The following is a 20,357-nucleotide window of genomic DNA, read 5'->3' as shown; positions in this document are numbered from 1 at the left end:
TTGAAAACTTCTCATTAAGGTTGGTACTGGATGTTGATTTTTTATGTATAAAAAATGGTGAATACCTACGCTTTGAGAAATATTATGTACGTATGTCAATCATTTGTGCAACATGGAGTGAGTTTCTAAGCCATGATTCATCAATTGTCTTTGTTCATGTTGATCGCATCTCATGGAGGCGGCGAGCTAAGATGTTCTGTATTCTAATACATTCCATTGCGACTACCTACTTTTATCATAAAAATTGGCATTTCGCGGATTGCCCAACCATTTCTATCATTGAAGAAATTAATCGCAGAGCAAAGTATCAAATTGTTTTATTCAGAAATTTCCTGCGTGTAATTAGCAGGTAGACAATGTCAAGTTATCATGTTAATCGCTCATTTACTGGTATTATCATTCATTCGTAATTACATACAATTTTACATTCATCCAAACGTTATGATCAACGTATATTTCAAGAGAGATAATGGCATCATTCATAAAGGAACGATCACCAATCCAAATGACAGAAGGAAAGAGGAACAATTAGAAAATGAAAGACAATGCCATGGAAAATGTATCTTAAAGAAAAGGGAACCATCCAATATATTTCCATTTCTGGATGCTTTTTCTTCCTGCCATTGTCGCCAGGCAGGAATACCCGTTCATGGAACTTACTCCGCCCATCTCTGCCCTTAAGTATGCTTATACATCTTCCTTATCCATCGTGAAAGCCATCTCCATCATGAGAGAATGAAATGCTCAATACATACAGTGCTTAATTAGACCGTGCTCATGACCGCGATCGTCTCGAAGGCATGCGAATGATGCAATGCGATAGCAACTCGAAATCTGCCATAGCCCTTGCTCATAAACTTTTTTTGCTCCGTCCCTTCCGTTTTTTGTTTTTTTTTAAACTCCATCCCAAATGCACCCCCAAACCGAACCCCCAAAACCAAAAAAAATCATTGCCTGATCGCACGAGACATCAAGACCGATTATCATTACTCGAACGCCAGCCGAAATCGTAGGAGAGATTATTCCCAACCGTGGGTATCATGAGCGATGATGGCTCATCGCATTGAGCTCGTGTCGAAAGAGAATTGAGTTGGAAATTGCATGCTTGCCGAAAGACCGAAAGGGTCCATGTCGAGTACCGGGTCGTAAGGATCAAGTAACTGCGTCATCGAACTGTATGCTTGAGGTGGGTTTTCGCCGTGCATACCTTGCGAGTGTGGAGGGTGGCCGAGTTGCTGGTTGAGTTGACCAGCGGGAATCGATTCGGGATACGGGCCGGGCCCTGCGATTTCGGGTTGATCGTCAACCATGTCGGCTTGCGCATCGTACTCCTGTTCTGTACTCACGGAATCAATCTAGGACGAACATAGTTCCAAAAAAAGAAAATGATAACAGGGGACGGGACAGCTTGCCGAGTTGCTCAATATGATTTTGGAATGACGGATAATAAGAAGGAGCTCCCGGAGCGCCTCCTGTATTACCCGTACCATTGCCATTTCCTTGCCCCTTTGCCCCTAATGGCGATGCTACATTAGTATTAACGAGAAGTCCGGTAGTGTTTGACAATGCATGCTGCGCTTGTGTTTTGGCGGCATGAAGGCGTTGTTGCTGTTGTTGCTGTTGATGCTGCATATGAGAGTCAGAAGAAGGTGGAGTTAGTACCCCTTGGTTGTTGAAGCCTGGCGAACTTGTGGTAGGCGACGACGCGTGCGAGGGTGGAGTAGGTCTCGACTGTGGCGATTGATTGGTATGGAAAGAAACTCCGGGCTCAAGCTTCGGCGCAATGCTCGAGTTCGATCGTCTAGCTTGATGATGTCTATTCATAATGGCACGCTGAACAGTAGGTGGCTGAGCCATATTCTGTTGCATGTGCGTTGGGCCAAGGTGAGGACTTCCTGTCTTCGCACGTAGTTCGGCTTGGACATCAATTCCTGTCAAAAATTAGATCATGGTCGAAAGAAAGCTCAATTGATGTAATCACCTTTCTCTAGAAGAACTCTTTCAAGGAGAGAATTCTTATATCGAAGCATCAGACACTCATCAGCGGCACTTCTGTGAGCATTCTGGAGATTATGAAGGTTCGTCTCATGAACTCTAATGGTTTCTTCAAGTTGCTTGATATACTCTGTGCGACGCTCTCTAAACGCTGCTTGCGCCTGACGATTGCGTTGTTTACGTTCCTCTGAAGTAGCATAAATCTAAGGGATCGCATTAGCAAAGGGGTGCTATAGAGCTGAGCATCTTCTATCGACATACAGGCTTTCGACCGCCCTTCCTCTTTTGTTGGCCAACACTTTCTGGAGGGATTTCTGTCTCCGCCTCTGGTGTAGAAGCATCCAAAGATTCATCTGTGCCCTCTCGGACGGATTCTTTTGCGTCGATAGACATGCTTGTTGAGATGTCTGCCATTTCAATAAGGAGATATTGTGATACTATGGTATTTCTGAACCCCGCCTTTTGTTGGCCCCAGGTATTGGCCTCGGCAAAAATTTATACAGATCAAACGAATTAAAAGAGTGAATGCACCCGACAACCAGTACAGTGTGAATGCTTGACAGAAGCTTGGACAGCGAGGTTGCGTCTAAAAACAGTAATAGACTACTCGTTATCAGATGGTATATGGCCCTATAGGCGCCGTTCCACTGACTCCCGAATTTCTGGAAACTGGAGATAAGGTAGGGATGGCGTACGAGGCTGAGAGCCTGAGATGAACCGGTGGTTGCGTGATAAAGATTGATACAGTGACAATGTATTGGAGAATGATTGATAGAGCAAAAGATAGAGTAATAAGAATGTGAGACTTCGGTCAAAAAGTTGTGTAATGAAAACTCAGTTGAGGAGCTTCTTCCTTTTAGATGGAGGAGAATATTTTTCACGGTTAGGGAGGGGTTTGAATCAGATCCGATTCGGAAAGCACGGTACCCTACTATAAGTCAGAACCCTGCTTCTTGTTGATGTTTCTAATTCCAAGGTTCATACGTATTTTTATTTTTTGGGGAGATTCTTCTAGCAACTAGTAAAGGAGTACCAGGTAGTTTGGGATCCACTAGTTTGAACTCCGCCAACAGAGAAGAGAATTTTTGCGGTGCTGGCGTTGGTGCGGCTCGGGCTATTCATCTAAAAATGCAGTATTATGAACATGATTGAATTGGAAGACAAGGTTACCGTGTGAAAGGAGTCTTGGCAACTGACGGAGTGTGTTCATCTACGAGAGGGGCTTCGTTAAACTCACTGGGAGAAATGTATATACGTACGCCGTCTGGCGGGTGGCTACTAACGACTACCTACGCAGTATGATCCTACGGACAATGTTGGATGGGTAGACAGCGTGAGGGTCGACTCTACGAGAAAACGCGAGACGACGAGGATTATCAGAAGGGCTGGTAATGACAGTTTGACGATGATGCAGCTCGGGATCTCAGATGATGTTTGAATTCAGTTAGCCAGGCACAAGACCGAAAGAACTAGGACTTTTGAAGTCTTGATGAATCCATCCAAAATATTTTTTAATATGGAGCCCATTAGTACGGCCTCTTGATTGGAGAATTGAGATTCCATACAGATTCCATACCGTGATCGGAATGTCGCTGACTGGAAAATACATCGTACGCCTTGGTCTTTGCTAGGTCTGGTGGTCGATAGGGTTAGATTAGGTAAGGTAAGGAATTCGACCAGTATACACGATTGGCCGCTCAGGATTTGCTATTTTGGTGAGGACAACATGTACTCGAAGAGATCAATAAGGTGACATTGTAACCGTACAATGTAAACCCATCATGGTACGAGAAATGCAGAGAAATGCAGGAAAACGCAGTAAACTGCAGCAAAGGCGGAGAGGAACATGCACGATTCGTGACTCGATGGAACCTTGCCTCGCTTGCTAGGGACATTTTCTCCACATAAGCCAATTGTGGCTCTTTCTCGGCATAACTAGCCCAGAGTGAGCAAGGCTAAATCAGGTGCGGAATCGCGGATGTCGTATACTGGTATGTAGTGCTAATGAGTGTAGCTTTTTTTATTGATGGATCATGGCCTTGATCGTCCTTATGGCCTTCCAAATGGCTTCCAAATGGCTTCCAAATGGCTTCCATAAAAGCTACTACTACTACGGAGTACACACGCTTCATCCATGATTGTCTGAACACGCATGAGTTTCTCAGCCACCAAAATCTGTGTCATCCCGATTTCTGTCCTATGAACCAACGAACCACCGACAACGACCATACAATACCAACAACACCAGCCTCACTACAAAGCTTGGCTCTTCGGAAACCGTTGAGAATACTGGTCATTCATCTATTTGGCTCCATGTACTGACCTGATTGCTTCCATCTCGATATGCTCTCCCTCCTTCGCTTGTCTGTGCTCCATACTTATTGATTTGCCTGAACGGATAATATTGCATAAGTAAGGTCTACATTGGCATCGTTTGAAATTTCTCACGATATGTGAGTGGTACGCGGGACCGGTGATTGTTACATCCTACCATTGCCATGGTAAATGCTTGCATGGCCCTTTTGGCATCTTCCCCTTCCGCTTTGCCCAGTGCTTACCACTCCTCACTGCATCAACGAAATTGGCTTAAAGTTCCCTTTCTCCCAAGATATGATCCTCAATGTCAAAACTGTAAGGCCATGTTTATTCCCGGGAATCTGGTCATTCATCTTGATCATTAAAGGTCGAATGTTGACTGAAAGTCATCATTCGGATGCGGCCGTCATAAATTCACAATGATTATTCGGGATGTCTTCAAATCACAATCACAGAGCATGGATGATTTGATCACCTGCCAAATAGTAACTTCACATCCTGATCCATTGCCTGGGTTCAATTGGAGTCTTACCTATCGTGGCTTTTCACTCGGCTGCAACTTGCTCGTTATAAGTTGAGGTCGTCCAAAGAGAAACTTCTCTCAACTTCTCAAGGCAGCGCCCAACTTCGCATCTGACAATGGAGCAATGCAAAACGCCACCATGAATTATAATTGGTCCAAAACGGAGTGACAAAAGATGCGGGCGTTGATTAAATGGGCTAGATTCCACATTCAAAATACAGATTCGATAGACGAGCAAGTTTCCACATCTTCCAGCCTTCAGAGTCCAAACCACATTCTACCGACAACGTGTATAATAAGTTGTCAATACCTAGTACTGTATGGAAGTAGTCACTTTGGATACTGCACGCGTATATCTGATCCTTCTCCACGGCATTTTACATCCCTTTTAATATATACTTCACACCGTGCGGGCGTGCACACGCTTCATGATTCATCAATTTCATCATTTACAGGTAAGATCTTACATATCTGGGGTTCTGAAGCAAAAATCCGCTACTAAGTTCTGACCTCCAACCTTGAACAATATCCTTGTAGTGTAAACTTCCGGTATGAGAGATGTGATTCGTACGAAGTGAAGGCTGGCCCAGGGTTCTCTTCAAGCTAGATGATCACGTCAAGCATATCTCCACGGAGCCTTATCTACCAAGCTATCTTATTTCAGCAGGTCCAGCCAGGAATGTAGCACTGTACTGAAAGCCTTCTGTTTGACTGTTGTCGCACCGATTTTGATTAACCAATACCTATTTAGTTGCCACAAGGCTGTGATTATTAAGATGTGTGAAATTTTACGATCAAGCATTTGATTCTGTACCATCATCATCCATAACAAACCAAAATGCCATCCCACTTTTGTTATTTTAAGGTTTCCAATGTCACGCTGAATTGAGATGTGCCAAATAAACGCAGATCAGTCGGAGAGACTGTGGGACTTGATTATTCGGATTTCATCTCCTCAAATGGTTAAGATCAAAGGGGTTTAAGGCTACGCGGTAGAGTCCATATCTCATAATCCATGGACCTTGAAAGCTCCATCAACATATAGTACATACCGAACCAATCCTTGAGCAACGAGGAGGGAATACAACAGGGCTGACGTTTTGAATTGCGAGGCCAACATTGAGCATTTCTCTCAGCTCAGGATACATCCCATCCACTTTCGACTGTGATTTACTTTCCAAGTGCACACCGATACAGCAATTTATCGGTCAAGAGAATGGGGTCCGAATTCGGCAACTATGACCATCATGCGCCCATCGTAAGGTCATGAAACAGATGCGGCTACTTGCCGCGTGATAAAAGAAGTTTTCCAGAGAAGTACGAAAAAAGTATACAGAGTCACCAACCAAACCTCTCTGAGAATCCTTGGATGCTGTCATTGAGTCTTGACTCTTGAGAGTTGGGTGAAACAATGGACCTTGAAGAATTAATTCATGAGCGGACCCGAAAAACGGCCCTTTAGCTTAGCAAGAAACAACCTGCTGGGTTTTCACCGAGCCTTATATCGTCGACCTCGGTCGACCCCCTTTGGCATTTCGCGTCTCGACGCTGATAGGGGGGTCAAACCCGTTGGATGCGAATGAATGGATATCTTTATTGGGGATTTTCCGCTTCTAGGAGTCTAGCACACTGACCCATGACGTGTTTAAATGAAAAGGACAGCTTGCAATGGAGAAGGCATATTATAATTTCACGACCTTGCAAACTTCCATTCATGATTTTGTTCTATCTTCAAGATTATGTCCGAAATACTCTCCCAATTTTAATGGCAACTGCCGCAACGCCGACGACTATTCTTCTCATGTGGTACAGAACCACGTTATCTACTCACCTATTGATCTTGGCACTATATAGGAAGATGCTTACGGTCCACGGAGCAGGTATTCGATGTCTAGAACCACTCCTCATGATAACTCCCCGAGGCTCTGAAGGGCTAATGAATATCAGTACCAGGAACTCACACCAAGTGCTAGGAGGTTGGTTGAAAGCTCCAGTTTTTGATGCTTTTTAGACTTTGATTGATTGCAAAAGAGCTCACTTACTCTTGTGACAACTTTAGTACCAGCATGTTCTCTACATGTATGATTTGATCAACACAAGCTTCAAAAGACTTCAAGTTAGTTTGTTATGGATTTGTAGCTACACAGCAGGCAATAATCTCTCCACAGCATCTCAACCTTTCATTCATAACTCTTAAATGCTATCGTTAGAATGTGTCATGCTTTTCTTTGATTTTCAACATAGTTCCTATTTGATTTGCTGCCTACCTAGGAAGGTAGCTTCACATTGAACACCTTCCTAATTGCTTCATGAATTGCAATGGCACGTGATGACAAGCGCCAAAACCTTATTTTGGTGCATTGCCGTTATGTGTCCTCCTCGGTACCTGGAAAGCATCAGGAAGCTTCAACATAACATCATACCTTGGTCGAATTTCTCGAGCTTTATCAACAAGCTCAATTTATTTCCATAATTATTATTCTCTGACGTTTCAACTCCCAGAATAGTAGAGATTGCCCCATTCCAAAATTCCCGAGGGAAACCAACCAACATGCGATTCACATCTTTACCCTCGGCCCTCCTGCTTGGACTCGCCTTGCACATTGGAGTAGAAGGTGCAGGCTTGGAGGACAAGAAACCCAAGCCTGTTGACCCATGTACTATTTCATCGACGACAGGGTCTTTCTTTGATCTGAGACCATTATCGATACAAGCTCCAGAAGAAGGGAAGAAACCTGCCAAAAATGCGAAGACGGACAGTTGGCATGCAAGAGGATATGATTACAAAGGAAATTTTACACTGAATGTGTGCGCGCCAGTGGTAGAAGAGGTGAAGGATTTTGTGGGAGTAGACAAAAACCATTGGAAGAATGTGAGCGCTTTTTATGAATATGACGGAAAGAAGTATTCTGTAGGGTAAGTTGGATCTTTATTGCATTGTTCCAGACAAACAAATTAACCAGCACATTTCAGACAACAATCAGGAAACTTAACACTCCGCGGAAGAAAGCTTGTTGTAGAGTATACGAATGGATCGCCATGTGGAGGAAAGAACAAAAAAAGAAGCTGGGACGATGACGATGACGACGACGATGATAAATCCATACGCCGGAAATCCAGCATAATATCTTTTCATTGCGAGAAAGACCCACTCGCTACTGCATCTGCCTCATACGTAGGAACCGATCCAGAAGAATGCGCCTATTTCTTCGAAGTGCGCTCACAAGCTGCTTGCGGAGGCTCCGAACCTGCCAAACAGACTGTGGGTCCGGGTGCTGTCTTCGCCATCATAGGAGTTATTGCTATACTGGTATATTTCCTCGGTGGTGTTTTCTATCAACGAAATGTCGCGCATGCAAGAGGGTGGAGGCAATTGCCCAATTATAGCTTCTGGGCTAGCATAGGAGATTTCATAAAGGTGAGCTGCAAAACATGTCTTATGAGATCAGCACCACAACTCTTTCCCCGTGTAGCGTCCGTTCGGGATGGCTCGTCGATATTGCCGACGATGGAGGTGAGGGGAATGTCAAATCGCAGGTCGCAGAAGTCGTATATACGTTCCGAGTAATTCCAAACACGGAACACAAGTTCTCTCATGTGGGAGGACGAAGTTTTCTTTATATATTCAAAATAATTGAGCCAGCGAGCGAACAGCGACATTCAGCATAGCATTTTCTTTTCGGTTTTCAGGCTGCAATTAGGATAGGCATTCAGCATTATAGCATACAATACCCGGCGTTTCAATCAAAGATTACCACAATCTTCCTTTTTCACTACTTATCGCAATGAAAACCCTCACAAGCGTGTCAAAGTCAAGCTGCATCCATAATCACATATTGCTATTTGCATATTTCTTTTTGTCTCGGTATACCGCTATCCACCTATCCATCCATTTATACAGAGGAATAAAAGTCTTGGCGAAAAGCATAACTAACACTAATTAGGACGTTTTCATCATCGCTACTTCATCATGCTCAAGGTGCTTACCAACCCATAGGGGATATAATACCTTGAGTATCTCTGCAAATGGAAATTCTGGAGATGGAAGTAATGGTAGAGGGAGTGGGAGGGATAGAGGCGTTAGTGCAAATGAAAGTGGGAGGAGAAATTCGGGGAGTGAGGATGAAAATCGTTTAATTGATCAATTGGATGAGGAGTGGGATGATTAGAGATGGGCATTAGAAAGTTTGTGGCATAGGATGTAAATTGGAGAAGGGGAAAACTGGTATGATATTGGGCTAGTATGGTGTATAAGGATAAGGCGTTATGGGTTCGAAATCCGCGAGTGAGGGCAAACATCAGGAGGGAATCAATTGTTATGAAAACGAATGCGAATATGAAGGCTCTGGAATAGATAGTTGACCTACCTATGATATGATTTTTATTTATTTCTCGGCTCTTCTTCTCTAGTCTTTGTCTTTGGTATTCCAGCTATGAGTGTACAGCATCGATTTGAAAGGGGTAGATGGGCGTTATCCTGTTCCTTGTTTTGAAGAAAGAGTAGAGAGGTTTTGCAATTCTCTATTCTTCGTTTTATGATGCGTTCTATATATACATTAGACAACCCAACAGTCAATCGATACTACAAAAGAAGAGCAATGTGAGACGAGAGACGTGTCTAGGAATTATTCGGTAGACCCATCTTCTATTAGTTTACACCAATACTCCTCGAGACCCTACTAAAAGTTGAAAATTCATTTTCTACTGACTTCCCGTTTACATTCGAGTAGCGAGATTTCTCGAACGATATGGAAAATGGACGATCGGGGTGAAACAGGAGACGATTCTTATTTTCTCTCTGTTCCTCTTGATTCATTCCTCTCGCTGGATGTTGAGACGAGTCTTTCTTTTCAGAATCTAGATGCAGTTGTCTGGAAGATTCATGGTCAACTTCTACATGCTACAACCTTCTACCCCTCTCTAATTTCTCGTACGTCTTTTTACTTTTTTAAATGCTGTTTGAGTCATGTGTGTGCTATTAATCATATATCAAGTATAACTCTCGCGCGGCTAGATCTCTTTCTGGCTTTCTTAATATCTGGGTGAGGATGTTGAGTGTGTAATGTATAGAAGAGATTGAGTAGATAGAAATGACTAGATGATTGAGGATGATTGAATGAATTCGAATATGAATATTTTTGACTATATATAGGTAAATGTGAATGTTGAGGAAAGGCGATATCCTGAATGGATACTAAATGAGAAAGTGTACTCAATAGATCCATAAATGAATGTCTCCGAAAAATTAAAATGCTAACCTGATCATCATGTTGAATACTCCACAAAAACATCACAACCCATCAACAAGATGATCGAAACACTCAGCCAATGTAGTAAAGCTGCTCTGAACAGTAATAGACGTTTCATTAAGAATAGAACGCGTTGTTAATCGATCATAAAATACTAAAACACAGGGATATACACTATACCAGTTCTCTAACCATATCCATAACTATGCCTCAAACACCGTAACGCTATGCTATCCATACGCCATTTTGACAAGGAATCACTTCCTTATCACTTCATTTGTGCCATTTCCAACTCCCTTCATCCCATATATACACGTTCTTCTGGGCAATACTAGTCCCTAATATAAACCGGAATACCATAAACACAAACCGCAGCCGCATTGAGATATTTCAATTTGCAAGCCCCCTTCGCCTGTGCCACCGCCTCAATCAACGACAACTTTCCTCCCCCCTCTACATCTTTCTCCTCTTTCCCTTTCTTCCTTCCTCCCCCCTTCTTCTTTTCTTTTCCCTCCCCTTTCTCCCCCTCCTTTCCTAAAAGTCCCCACCCCTCCAACATCTTCCCCGCAAACCGATCAATGTCCCTGTCCGTAACATCCCATAACGTCGCTACCAATGCCGCACTCCCCGCATGCATATAATGTATCGGCTGGCCCCCCAATTCGAACTCTCCATAATTCGTGAGCGCACCACTACTACAACCCATCAAAATTGTCACTGCGCATTTCTCCATCTTGCGAATTTCTTTAGAACGAATGAATTGTCCTCCGCTTCCATGGCCGAAATACAAGAAGACGTCTTTATTTTGTAGCTCATATTTCATTTCTTCTTCAGAAGGTGCACGATTGACAATGCCGGACCAAGAAGGAAGTGCTTCTAGAGGAGCTTGGAAAGTGGTTTGTGTGTTCTTGAGATCGCCTTCGGGGTTCAGGATATATGCGCCGTTATTGCGATCGATGTAATGCCCCTCTGGACCTTCATCTGACGCTTTCTGTTGTTTGGAAATTCGATCTCGAAGACATCCAAGTGATGGAAGACGCGAGACTGCCAAGCCTTCCATACATGGTAGTGATTCCCATGGAAAGATGTGGAGAGCCTTGTCTAATATCAGGATAGTATGTTTTCCTTCGTCGTTCTGACTCGAACTGTGAGCAGCTTCGTGATAGCAACGTAGAGCATCATGGATTTCAATGACGATTGAATCGAAATCAATTTCTGCATAAGCGTTCAATTCTCCGTGGAATTGAAGAACGTCAACAACGAAATATAAAAGATCAGTCAGTTGTTCGGAAAAATCGCTATCATCTGCTGATGGATTACCAAGACCGATAAATAGCTCCAAAATTCTGCTGTCCAAAGTGACACGAGGTCCAGAGTTTCTTTTGCTCTTTCGACGAGAAGGGAGATGCTTGTCAAGTATATTCTCAAAGGATTTTTGAAAACGAGCGAGAAGATCCGATTTTCTGGTGAATTGAGAGAATATTCCTGCAAACCCTCCTAACCATACCTTCTCGATATTTTCTAGTAGATCCTTGAGACGAGAGTCTAACTCTGCACGTTCTGCCCACCAAGCAAGTTTGGCTTCACGACCTGTCCTGCTAGGGCCGCTTTGGGAGTTGGCCTTCGCAGAATCAATGATATTTAAGAGCTCGCTTTTTCCTTGCTCAAACCCAAATACTTCTTCATCTGCATCCATGGAATTGTTACGCCCTAAAGGTAGACGAAGTACAAATGGACTATGACCGGTTTGTAATTTAGTGATAGAAAGTTCTTGACGATTCTCGCTCAAAGATATTGAGAGAGCAGTCCATGTTTTGGGGAGGATATCTATATATTCCTTTTGAAATTTCGGAATATCGCAGAATGATAATGAAGCGCCGAGACTTGATCGCCGGGACATAGCCCCACAATCGGGCCAACGAAGGTCATCGAGTTCTGGGATACAAGTCTCTTGTAAGATGACTTTGCGCTCTCTGCGGAATGCAAGAGTACGTGCAGAATCAATGGAGCAACTTGCAAGACCGGGTTGGGATCTTCCCTTGATTGGCCCTGCAGCAGAGAGCAAAATGGAGACATTGTTCAAGAGTGAAGTTATCTTGTGCATAACAGAGATTGGAGCAACGAGAAATGCAACTGGGTAGGTTTCCACTAAAATCTCTTGAGCTCGGTGTAACTTGTCAAAAAGGTTATCTGGACTTGGACTCTTTGCCCCACGACCACTTCTCGATGTTTGTGTTTTTCTAGGTGGTGATTGTTGTACGGGATTTGAGTTTTCGGCGTGGCTCTTATTGCCTTTCAGACTTCCGACAACCGATGGAAATGAGAGAGTTGAGTCTTGAAGTACAGAGTATACTGGATCGGAGACCATTTGTTCCATGCATCGTACAAGCAAACATCGAGCTTCTGAGAGACCTTGATATACCTCGTCTAATTGGCTATTAGAGTATTTACTGGCTTCATCCAAGAAGACCTGGGCTTCATTCCTCTTTTTCACGCTCATGAGAGCGTCAGCCAATTGCCACAGAATATTTGCTCGTAAAGAGTCTAATTGAGGGCACTCTGTGCTAACTGATGATTCCACGGGTGTTGGAGTTTTGGAACGAACGACAGGCTTTCGGGGAACTGGCAATTTCTTACGTGTGGTAGTTTTTCGAGTAGCTGGCGCCTTTCGTTTTGATATAGAGAGCGTTTGAATTCCGGTTTCCAACGTATCAGGAACATCCGGCGTACTAATATCACCCAATTCGAGGGTTGCAAGAAATGCAGGGTCTATGAGAGTTTTGAGAGTTTGATTTGCTTCCTCCAGACATGCAATTTCTGCTTTACGATCTCCAAGCATTCCACGGAGACGTCCAATTTGGCATGCGACTGTGACCGAACTTTTGCCCTTGGTCCCATCTTTATAGAACTTTTCTGCGTCTGTAAGGTAATTGGTGCCCTTATCTAGGTTTCCAGCTTTAGTCCAGATGTTTCCAAGTGTGGCCAAAGCTATTGCAGACTGTCCATCAAAATTGAATGATTTAATGAGTTCGTGAGCTTGCTCTCCATAATGTAACGTCTCTTGAAATAGCCCATGATGAGCGTACAGATTTGATAAATGAATCAACCCATGGAAAAGAGGAGCGACCAATGGCCAAAATCCAATTCCTGATGGGCTGTCCTGCGGCTGAGGTTGACCCGCTATTTTGTTTGTAGAAATATCCAGTTGGGAGAGCCCATCAACTACCTTCTCTGCGTCGTCTCTGGGTACAGCCGCTAGTTTCTTTTTCCGAAGTATTGCTTCGGTGGTAGCCCACGCGCGCCTGAGTAGTCTGACGCTCTGTTTAGCATGGACAAGAGCAGATTCTGAGCCTCCCTGTTCAATGGCAAGCATCGATCGAATCAAAGAAGCTTTCGCAACAACACAATTCAGTCGAGTCTTTTCTTGAAGACTGAGAGGCGATTTATCTTCTTCTAATTCCTTTCGTTCCAGAATAAAAGCTCCTTCAGCACACTCTAGATGAAATTGGCTATTATATGTCAGTGGGTTCTGGAGGATAAAATTTGTGGACTTACCATTTTTCAAGGTTTCCAAGTGCTAACATGTATTGTGAGTGTGCAATGTGAAGATCTGTTTTGGCGCCAAGATTGCTACGCAAGCTAAAACTTTGCGCCTTGTCCAATGCTAATCCAGCTTTTCCAGAATAACCAAGTTGAAGCCACGAGAGACCCAAGGCACTGTAAGTTGACACAATGTCGTTGTGACCAGATACTTCACAGTAGAGTTCATTGTAATCAGCGATAAGGCGAAGAATGACAAGCTTGTCAGTTTCTAGACCTCGCATTTCCATGAAGTTGGCAAGTGACTGTAAGTGAAGCAAGAGCTGCGGGATGTTATCAATGCGAAGCTGCAAAGCAGCGAGATTTTCAGCTTCAGAACGAATGGTTCGCCAGTTCACGATGCAGTTCTTCAGATTTTTGATGCAAATTTCATCTTTCTGGAGTTCCATTATACTTACTGCCATAGCCACCCAATGTCTCAAGTAGCCTGCTAAACCAGAATCCTTGGTTGTGTCAATATCGATAGACTTGCTCATAAGAGCCGTGAGTGTCTCAACCATATAACCGTCTTGTTGTTCATTGTGCGAATGTTGAAATATGGTCATTGCCCTCAGCCTGCGCACAGGGTATTGGTTCAAGTCGTACAAGGAAACTAGGTGCTCAAACACCTTGCTTTTTAAGTCCATGGCAACAGAAGTGGGATTAGCGAGGCCGGTCAAGATATCCAACTCATGTTCAAGAACAGCCCCCTTTTGCTCATCCGTCCAAGAGAGACCGAAAAGCCAAGGTTCGGGAGAAATTTCTGGGTGACTGAGATAAACCTTTACCAGAGACTGTATAGTCCGAGCGAGAACTTGCGCATCGTCACTACACTCCCAAGCTTTGCGAATAGATAGAATTTTGGCGTTTTCGACCACCTTACACAAAACACCATTTTCTACCGTCTCATCTCGTAGCATAACAAGGGCTTTGAAAAGTTCGTCAAATCGACCCATGCTTTTGGAAAGATCCGCCATTCGTTCCAGTTTCATAGACATAAGGCCAGCGTTCCGGTCCGGTAAAGGCCTTGATTTAAGGCAGTCAATTGACCTTCGGAGAACTACTCGTGTCTGTGGAGTTCCTTTGCCAGCATCGTTATTACGACGTAAGTCAAGAAAATACATGAAGTAAAGGTTAGAAATCTTGATATAGCACTGTGTCGCATTGAAGTTCTCATCTTCCATAGAACCCTGTTCTAGCCGGTCGAGCAATGTAAGACAATCTTGCAGTAAGGAATCTATCCGTTCCCATACTGGTGCCTCTTGTTTCAGAAGCAATTTGATCAAGAATAATGCAGAATCAATTGCATGGACGGAGGGCTTGGTGATAAATTTCCTGCGTTGTTCGAATCGCACAACATCCTTGCTTGAGGCATTTTCATCCGGTTTCTTACCAATATAGCGAAGTGATAGTCGAGGGCATAAGGAGACGAGGGTTTCACACATTTGACGGACTTCGGGCGATAGAGCGTTTGTATTGGATGACAACTCAGACACAGGGTTCGAAATCGCAATGATAGCAGCTCTCCTTGCCGAAGAGACTTCTGTCAATAATTCATCGATTTCAGATGCCTCCCCCTTAAATGGTTGCTCTAGCACATCCAACAGCTCGATCAATAAATTTTCTGTTTGCTCGCGTTGAGAACCCCGCAGAGTGAGAGAAACTAGACGAGCTGTGAGAGCACTATGCCTAGCATTGGAGTCGGCTTTAGAATCAAGAAGATTTCTGACCATTCCAACCCATTCAATAGCATCATCAATAACATTAGCTTCTTTAGAAAGGGATCCTAGTATACGGTATATTCCAATCAAGGCAGGTGCCGACTTAAGCCCGTCGGTTTCGTATTTCAATGATGACTTTTTGAGATGCGAAAATGCGTTAGAGCATTTTGTATATACCTTATCAGCCTCATTTTGACTTCGGCGGGCAAACGCTTGAACACATCTAAGGAAAGGATCAAAGACATCCTTTTCAACATCTCCTTTATGATTTGCAAGTTTCCACCATGATAAGCGTACATCGAGAGCTAAAGCTTGTAATATGAATGCCGCCTGTGGTGTTATGCTGACTTTACAGTCCACAGCGGTGGCATCTTCTGAGGACGAGACGCTTGGACTCATAGATAGAAGCATGTCCGACAGAGTTTGAAGTTGACGGGCAGACTTGTTCACTTGCGTTGAATCTTCAGCGGCTTTCAAAAGGAGTTTTACAGGCGAGGAGGCATGTCCGGGTCGTAGAAATGGCATCGCGGCTTCAATGGACTTAGGTTTCCGGGAGGCAATCATAAGCCTTAGTGCCTGTAACTGAGTTGTAATCACCAGACCTAATTTCGCACCCGTTGTTGAGATCTCCCCAAAATCCAAAAGTTCAGCCAAAGTTTGTGGTGTTGAAGCGGAAGCTGCATCTTTGGTTACTGGCGCACTCTTCCCTTCAGTTTCCACGTCCAACCGTCGTTTCAAGATCCTAAGCTCTTTAGTTGCCAAATCCTCTAAACCAAGTGCCAGCAATTTTCCAACCAGAACAGACATTCCGTTTTCGAGCTGTAGAGGTGGCATAGTAAGGCCTGTTATGTTCGCAGCTTGGATTCCTCGTAAACACAGAAAGGCAGCCCTGGCGCATTCCGCAACCGATCGAACTCCGGGAGAGCATGCTGATGTTGACGATGCGGAACCATCTCGAGTTTTTGAAATGTTGGGCGAACTAGAAACTCGATTTAAAGCTCGTGGCTGTAATGGTGCTTGAGGAACTGAACTTGATCTTCTAAGCCCTTTGCGAGCTGCTGCTTTCTCCTTGGTAGTTGGAGCTTTCCGGGGCTGAGATGGTACCTTGATCGCTTCTGTTAAAACTTTCAATGTATTGTTTACAACTTCAGTAGCCAGTGTGAATTTTTCTTTTGCAGACAACAATTCTACATTATCGTTTGCGTTCGCATTTTCCTTATCCGCCTCGTTGACTTTAGACCGCGACGTAGGAGCTCGAATTGTGCTTTTTTTTGTGGTTTTCGCAGTCGCTTTAGGTATTGATTTTGAGGATCCAGAAGTATTTGGGGTTGTAGTCGCCTTAGAAGATAATAAGTCACTGAGTAGAGTGACTGTTGCTGGTGTACATGTTGTTGTCGAAGATATAGCGGCGCGCACAGCATCCGCGGATTGCTGTGATGAATTCATTACAATAGAAATTCTGTCAAGAAAGAAACAGTATTATTGGTACTTAGACATTATTCCAAAAAGGTAAAAGAAAAACAATTGATGTCGTCTTCGAGTGATGTAAAGAATTATCAATCTCCATAATCGAAAAACGGATGTCCCCTGTTGACTTTGTTTCCCAGGCAACCAAAGACCTAAAACTTTCGGCTCATCCTAAAGCCCTACGGAAATTCAATTTTTACAACTTCAATACTGTTCACCTACCTATTTACATCTTGACAACAATACTCAACCCGTTTACAATGAACAAATCAACGATGATTAAAAGGCTGATTTCTGCGCCACCCGCTATCAGAAGCACAGTTCTTCAACAACGATTATTCTTCCCTCAGTCTCGCCAATATGCCGTTCAAAGCGTCACTCAGGCTTCGTTCTGGGCGAATCTGATTCCTAAACCATTTCGAAAAAGCGAACGAGCCGTAAACAAAAAGCCGAAATCCAAAGATTGGAATCCTGCGACTTTTTTCATATGGATCTTCCTTCTGATTGGATCCATGTCAATTCAGATGATAGCCTTAAGAAATGAATACACAACTTTCAGTCGCCGCGCTGATGCCAAAATTGGAGTATTAAAAGAAATTATTCAGAGAATAAGAAATGGAGAAAAGCCTGACGTTGAAGCACTTCTCGGAGTTGGAGATCGAGAGCAAGAACGGGAATGGGAAGAAGGTATATATGTTATTCATGATTAAATTCTTGGGGTATGATTCTAATATGTCTGGATGAAGTCTTACAGGAGATCGAACGAGAAGACGCAGCGTTACAACAATCTACCGCAGAGAAATCTAAAGCAGAGAATGTTGACGTTCCAGAGACCAAAAAGAAGGCTCCCGAAAACGCGAAGAACAAGAGCAATGTGCCCTCGGGATTCTATTGAGAAAATTTATGTACAAAAAATGGTCTACTATACAAGATTACAAGATTGATGGATGTATTTCTACGATAGCATGTCCTTGAACATACCGCTATTTTTCTGTCGTGCTTCGTAAGGAGTTTGAACGTCGTCTTTTCTAGACGTGAAGCCGATCCGATTTAATTGATCAACAAGTGCAGGTAGAACTACATCAGTTCCTAGTTCGGCCCTTACACCGAATTCCCCAGTTTGGCCACCAGAGAGATTCTTAAAGAATGCCTCCTCACCTCTGACCCCGCCCAGATTCAAAATTGCGATAGGCATATTCCTCTCTTGAGCACGTCGTGCTAATCTCCAGGCAGAGTATGTGGCAAGCGAAGTTCCCAGCACCAACAGCCTACCGGAATCATCAATTGCTTGTTCAGCGGCTTCCTTTACTTGCGCATTAATACTCTCCCCAAACATAACCACAGCGGGTTTCAATATACCCGCTGTACTCGTTGCTTTCCAAGCCCCCTCTTCGTCAACTTCCACAATCGATTGCGATCCATCTTTTAAGATTGGAGGATTCTCAAGACAATGAGGGCACGGCGGATATCTGAAGGTGTCATATGGTGCTCCGGGAACGTCAACATCTCCGTCAGGATTTGCCTTCATGCCTTTTGCTCGTCGGTCTTCTGGGTCCTCCGTAGTTAAAGCTCCAGATTCAAGTATTTCAGCCAAAAATGCCGCCCATGCTGGATTCAATCTTGATAAAGATTCTTGGAAAACATCTCTAGGTAAGTCTTTTCGGCAGGTGACGCATGTCAAAGCTCGAAGATATCCATGAAGTTCAACAGTTGCCAAATTTGGATGTGCCTCCGAGTGAAATGAATCAACGTTTTGTGTGACCACCCGCTTTACAATGTTCATATCGGCAAGGTCTTTAATAGCATAGTGGGCGGGGTTCGGCTTGGCTTTGTGTAAATTCGTCCATCCTAAGAAACTCCTCGCCCAGTACCTTCGACGTGCCTGGTCGCTCGCAATGAATTCATGATAGTAAACAGGTCGATATGATTTGTTCAACACGTATGTGCCTTTCGAACCTCGACTATGGGGATGGAAGGTTAGCAATCGTCCACGCAATGTGAGCTTGGCACTGGATGATATATAGAGTCCCGGATGGTTAATATGCAATATCATATATACCCTGTTCGCTAAGCAAGAAGCCCCTTTCAATAGATGATTCACCTCTTCTTGCAGCAGATGAAACAGCGACCTATGGGTATGAAAGATCCAATATACTCACTAATCTGCCAATCCCGAAGCCACAGAGATGCCGGCTCCTGACAAAATTACTGTTGATTGTGGGTCTTTGACTCCATCCGGAAGGTTATGTGAAGGCGGGGCAGTGAGGAATTTCGACAGAGCGTGGATTGCCCCCGGTAATGAGTTTGCGCTTCGTGGTAGGATTGATGGAGGGGGCAGTGGACCCGTATAGGGTATTCTCATAAGAGGTTTTCGCATTGGATGATCATGAATCTGGCATTCAGCATTTAGACACGCGTTCGAGGATACAAAAGGTTGTAGATAGGATGAATGAGTTGAGATTCAAAATATACTAACGTCATGATTAGTTTGGTGGCGGATCAGGCTATGATATAGTGGCTTAGTCAATGCAAGGCTATCATCTATCTACCTATCCACCGGTATCTTCGTATCTACGATATCCATCCACGAGGTATCCATTCTTAGTCTAATCGTCGCTTTTTCCGTTGAGCACAACGAATAGCCAAACTCGCATATCCAGCGAGTGGGCATACGACTACTGTCTTCAAGCTCGGAATATTAAGTCGGGTATGCAAAGGATGATATTCGGCTGAAGTAACCACTGTCTCCAACTGTATACAGGACCTAGCTAGGTATTTGTATGAATGCCGGTAGAAAGGATTCCCGGTCCAAACCTCCCAAAGTCTCATACGGAGTACGTACTCTGTACATACAAGTAGTTCCCATTTTATATCACGGATGTAGAGATACACATTCGACAGTGACATTCCCTAGATGCAATTCATCCAAAGGCCACGCAAGGGCCAAGAAATATGTTTATATAGAGTGACATCTTCACCCTGTAAGTTTCATCTGATTTCCAAAGCATCCCTAGGTCTTCAAATGGCTTTTCGATGACTGGCTACCGTCTCGTCCAAAAACGGTTCATCCCCAGGGAATCGTCGTCATTTGGGAAGGTTGGCTTGCGAATTCATTGATGCAATTCGCAATTCGATATTAACCTTACGAAAGCCTCGCTGTACTCGTAGAAATTTACTCCACACTCCATCTAACGTTTGCTAATTCCTTTCTAATTCTTCACTAAGCAATAATGACATTTCCACTTTAAGCTTACAATATAATTTTTCCCCTTACGCTCCGTACAAAGTATATCCATCGACCCTTAACGTGGTCCATAACACTCCTTGTAAAAGCACATAGTACTTTTAATGAACGCCTAGAAAGGGTGTACACGAAAAGGATATTGTCCGGGTAGAATACATTTCTTATTTTATGGTTAACTCCAAAAATAAATTATTTATGTCCATGCCTCTTCATTGCTTCTCCCATGGACGCTTTTCGTTAAGGCCTGTCGTCACACTGGGGTT

General features: G+C 43.7%; 6 protein-coding genes across 6 annotated transcripts; 3 read left to right on the top strand and 3 right to left on the bottom strand.

Moving 5' to 3' along the window:
- Positions 1 to 1,055: 1,055 nt before the first annotated feature.
- On the bottom strand, positions 1,056 to 2,388 carry EAE98_001683 (uncharacterized protein; the record flags this gene model as incomplete). The annotated part of the gene is made up of 4 exons (XM_038949302.1): positions 1,056 to 1,336; positions 1,413 to 1,931; positions 1,982 to 2,198; positions 2,257 to 2,388. The coding sequence occupies 4 exons, from the start codon at positions 2,386 to 2,388 to the stop codon at positions 1,056 to 1,058; spliced, it is 1,149 nt and encodes a 382-aa protein (XP_038814287.1).
- A 4,114-nt stretch (positions 2,389 to 6,502) lies between these two features.
- On the top strand, positions 6,503 to 6,919 carry EAE98_001682 (uncharacterized protein; the record flags this gene model as incomplete). The annotated part of the gene is made up of 4 exons (XM_038949301.1): positions 6,503 to 6,640; positions 6,689 to 6,714; positions 6,782 to 6,810; positions 6,894 to 6,919. 4 exons carry the CDS (start codon positions 6,503 to 6,505, stop codon positions 6,917 to 6,919), a joined length of 219 nt encoding a protein of 72 aa, XP_038814286.1.
- A 466-nt stretch (positions 6,920 to 7,385) lies between these two features.
- On the top strand, positions 7,386 to 9,003 carry EAE98_001681 (uncharacterized protein; the record flags this gene model as incomplete). The annotated part of the gene is made up of 3 exons (XM_038949300.1): positions 7,386 to 7,750; positions 7,808 to 8,252; positions 8,779 to 9,003. The coding sequence occupies 3 exons, from the start codon at positions 7,386 to 7,388 to the stop codon at positions 9,001 to 9,003; spliced, it is 1,035 nt and encodes a 344-aa protein (XP_038814285.1).
- Positions 9,004 to 10,414: 1,411 nt separating this feature from the next.
- On the bottom strand, positions 10,415 to 16,829 carry EAE98_001680 (uncharacterized protein; the record flags this gene model as incomplete). Its single annotated transcript, XM_038949299.1, has 2 exons — positions 10,415 to 13,592; positions 13,639 to 16,829. 2 exons carry the CDS (start codon positions 16,827 to 16,829, stop codon positions 10,415 to 10,417), a joined length of 6,369 nt encoding a protein of 2,122 aa, XP_038814284.1.
- Positions 16,830 to 17,110: 281 nt separating this feature from the next.
- On the top strand, positions 17,111 to 17,813 carry EAE98_001679 (uncharacterized protein; the record flags this gene model as incomplete). The annotated part of the gene is made up of 2 exons (XM_038949298.1): positions 17,111 to 17,537; positions 17,597 to 17,813. 2 exons carry the CDS (start codon positions 17,111 to 17,113, stop codon positions 17,743 to 17,745), a joined length of 576 nt encoding a protein of 191 aa, XP_038814283.1. The 3' UTR covers positions 17,746 to 17,813.
- On the bottom strand, positions 17,806 to 19,227 carry EAE98_001678 (uncharacterized protein; the record flags this gene model as incomplete). Its single annotated transcript, XM_038949297.1, has 2 exons — positions 17,806 to 18,811; positions 19,010 to 19,227. 2 exons carry the CDS (start codon positions 19,225 to 19,227, stop codon positions 17,806 to 17,808), a joined length of 1,224 nt encoding a protein of 407 aa, XP_038814282.1.
- Positions 19,228 to 20,357: the final 1,130 nt, after the last annotated feature.

This window comes from Botrytis deweyae, assembly GCF_014898535.1.
Source record: "Botrytis deweyae strain B1 chromosome Unknown BDEW_003, whole genome shotgun sequence".
Lineage (NCBI taxonomy): Eukaryota > Fungi > Ascomycota > Leotiomycetes > Helotiales > Sclerotiniaceae > Botrytis > Botrytis deweyae.
The sequence above is the reverse complement of the archived record's forward strand: the minus strand, read 5'-3'. Positions and strand labels throughout refer to the sequence as shown.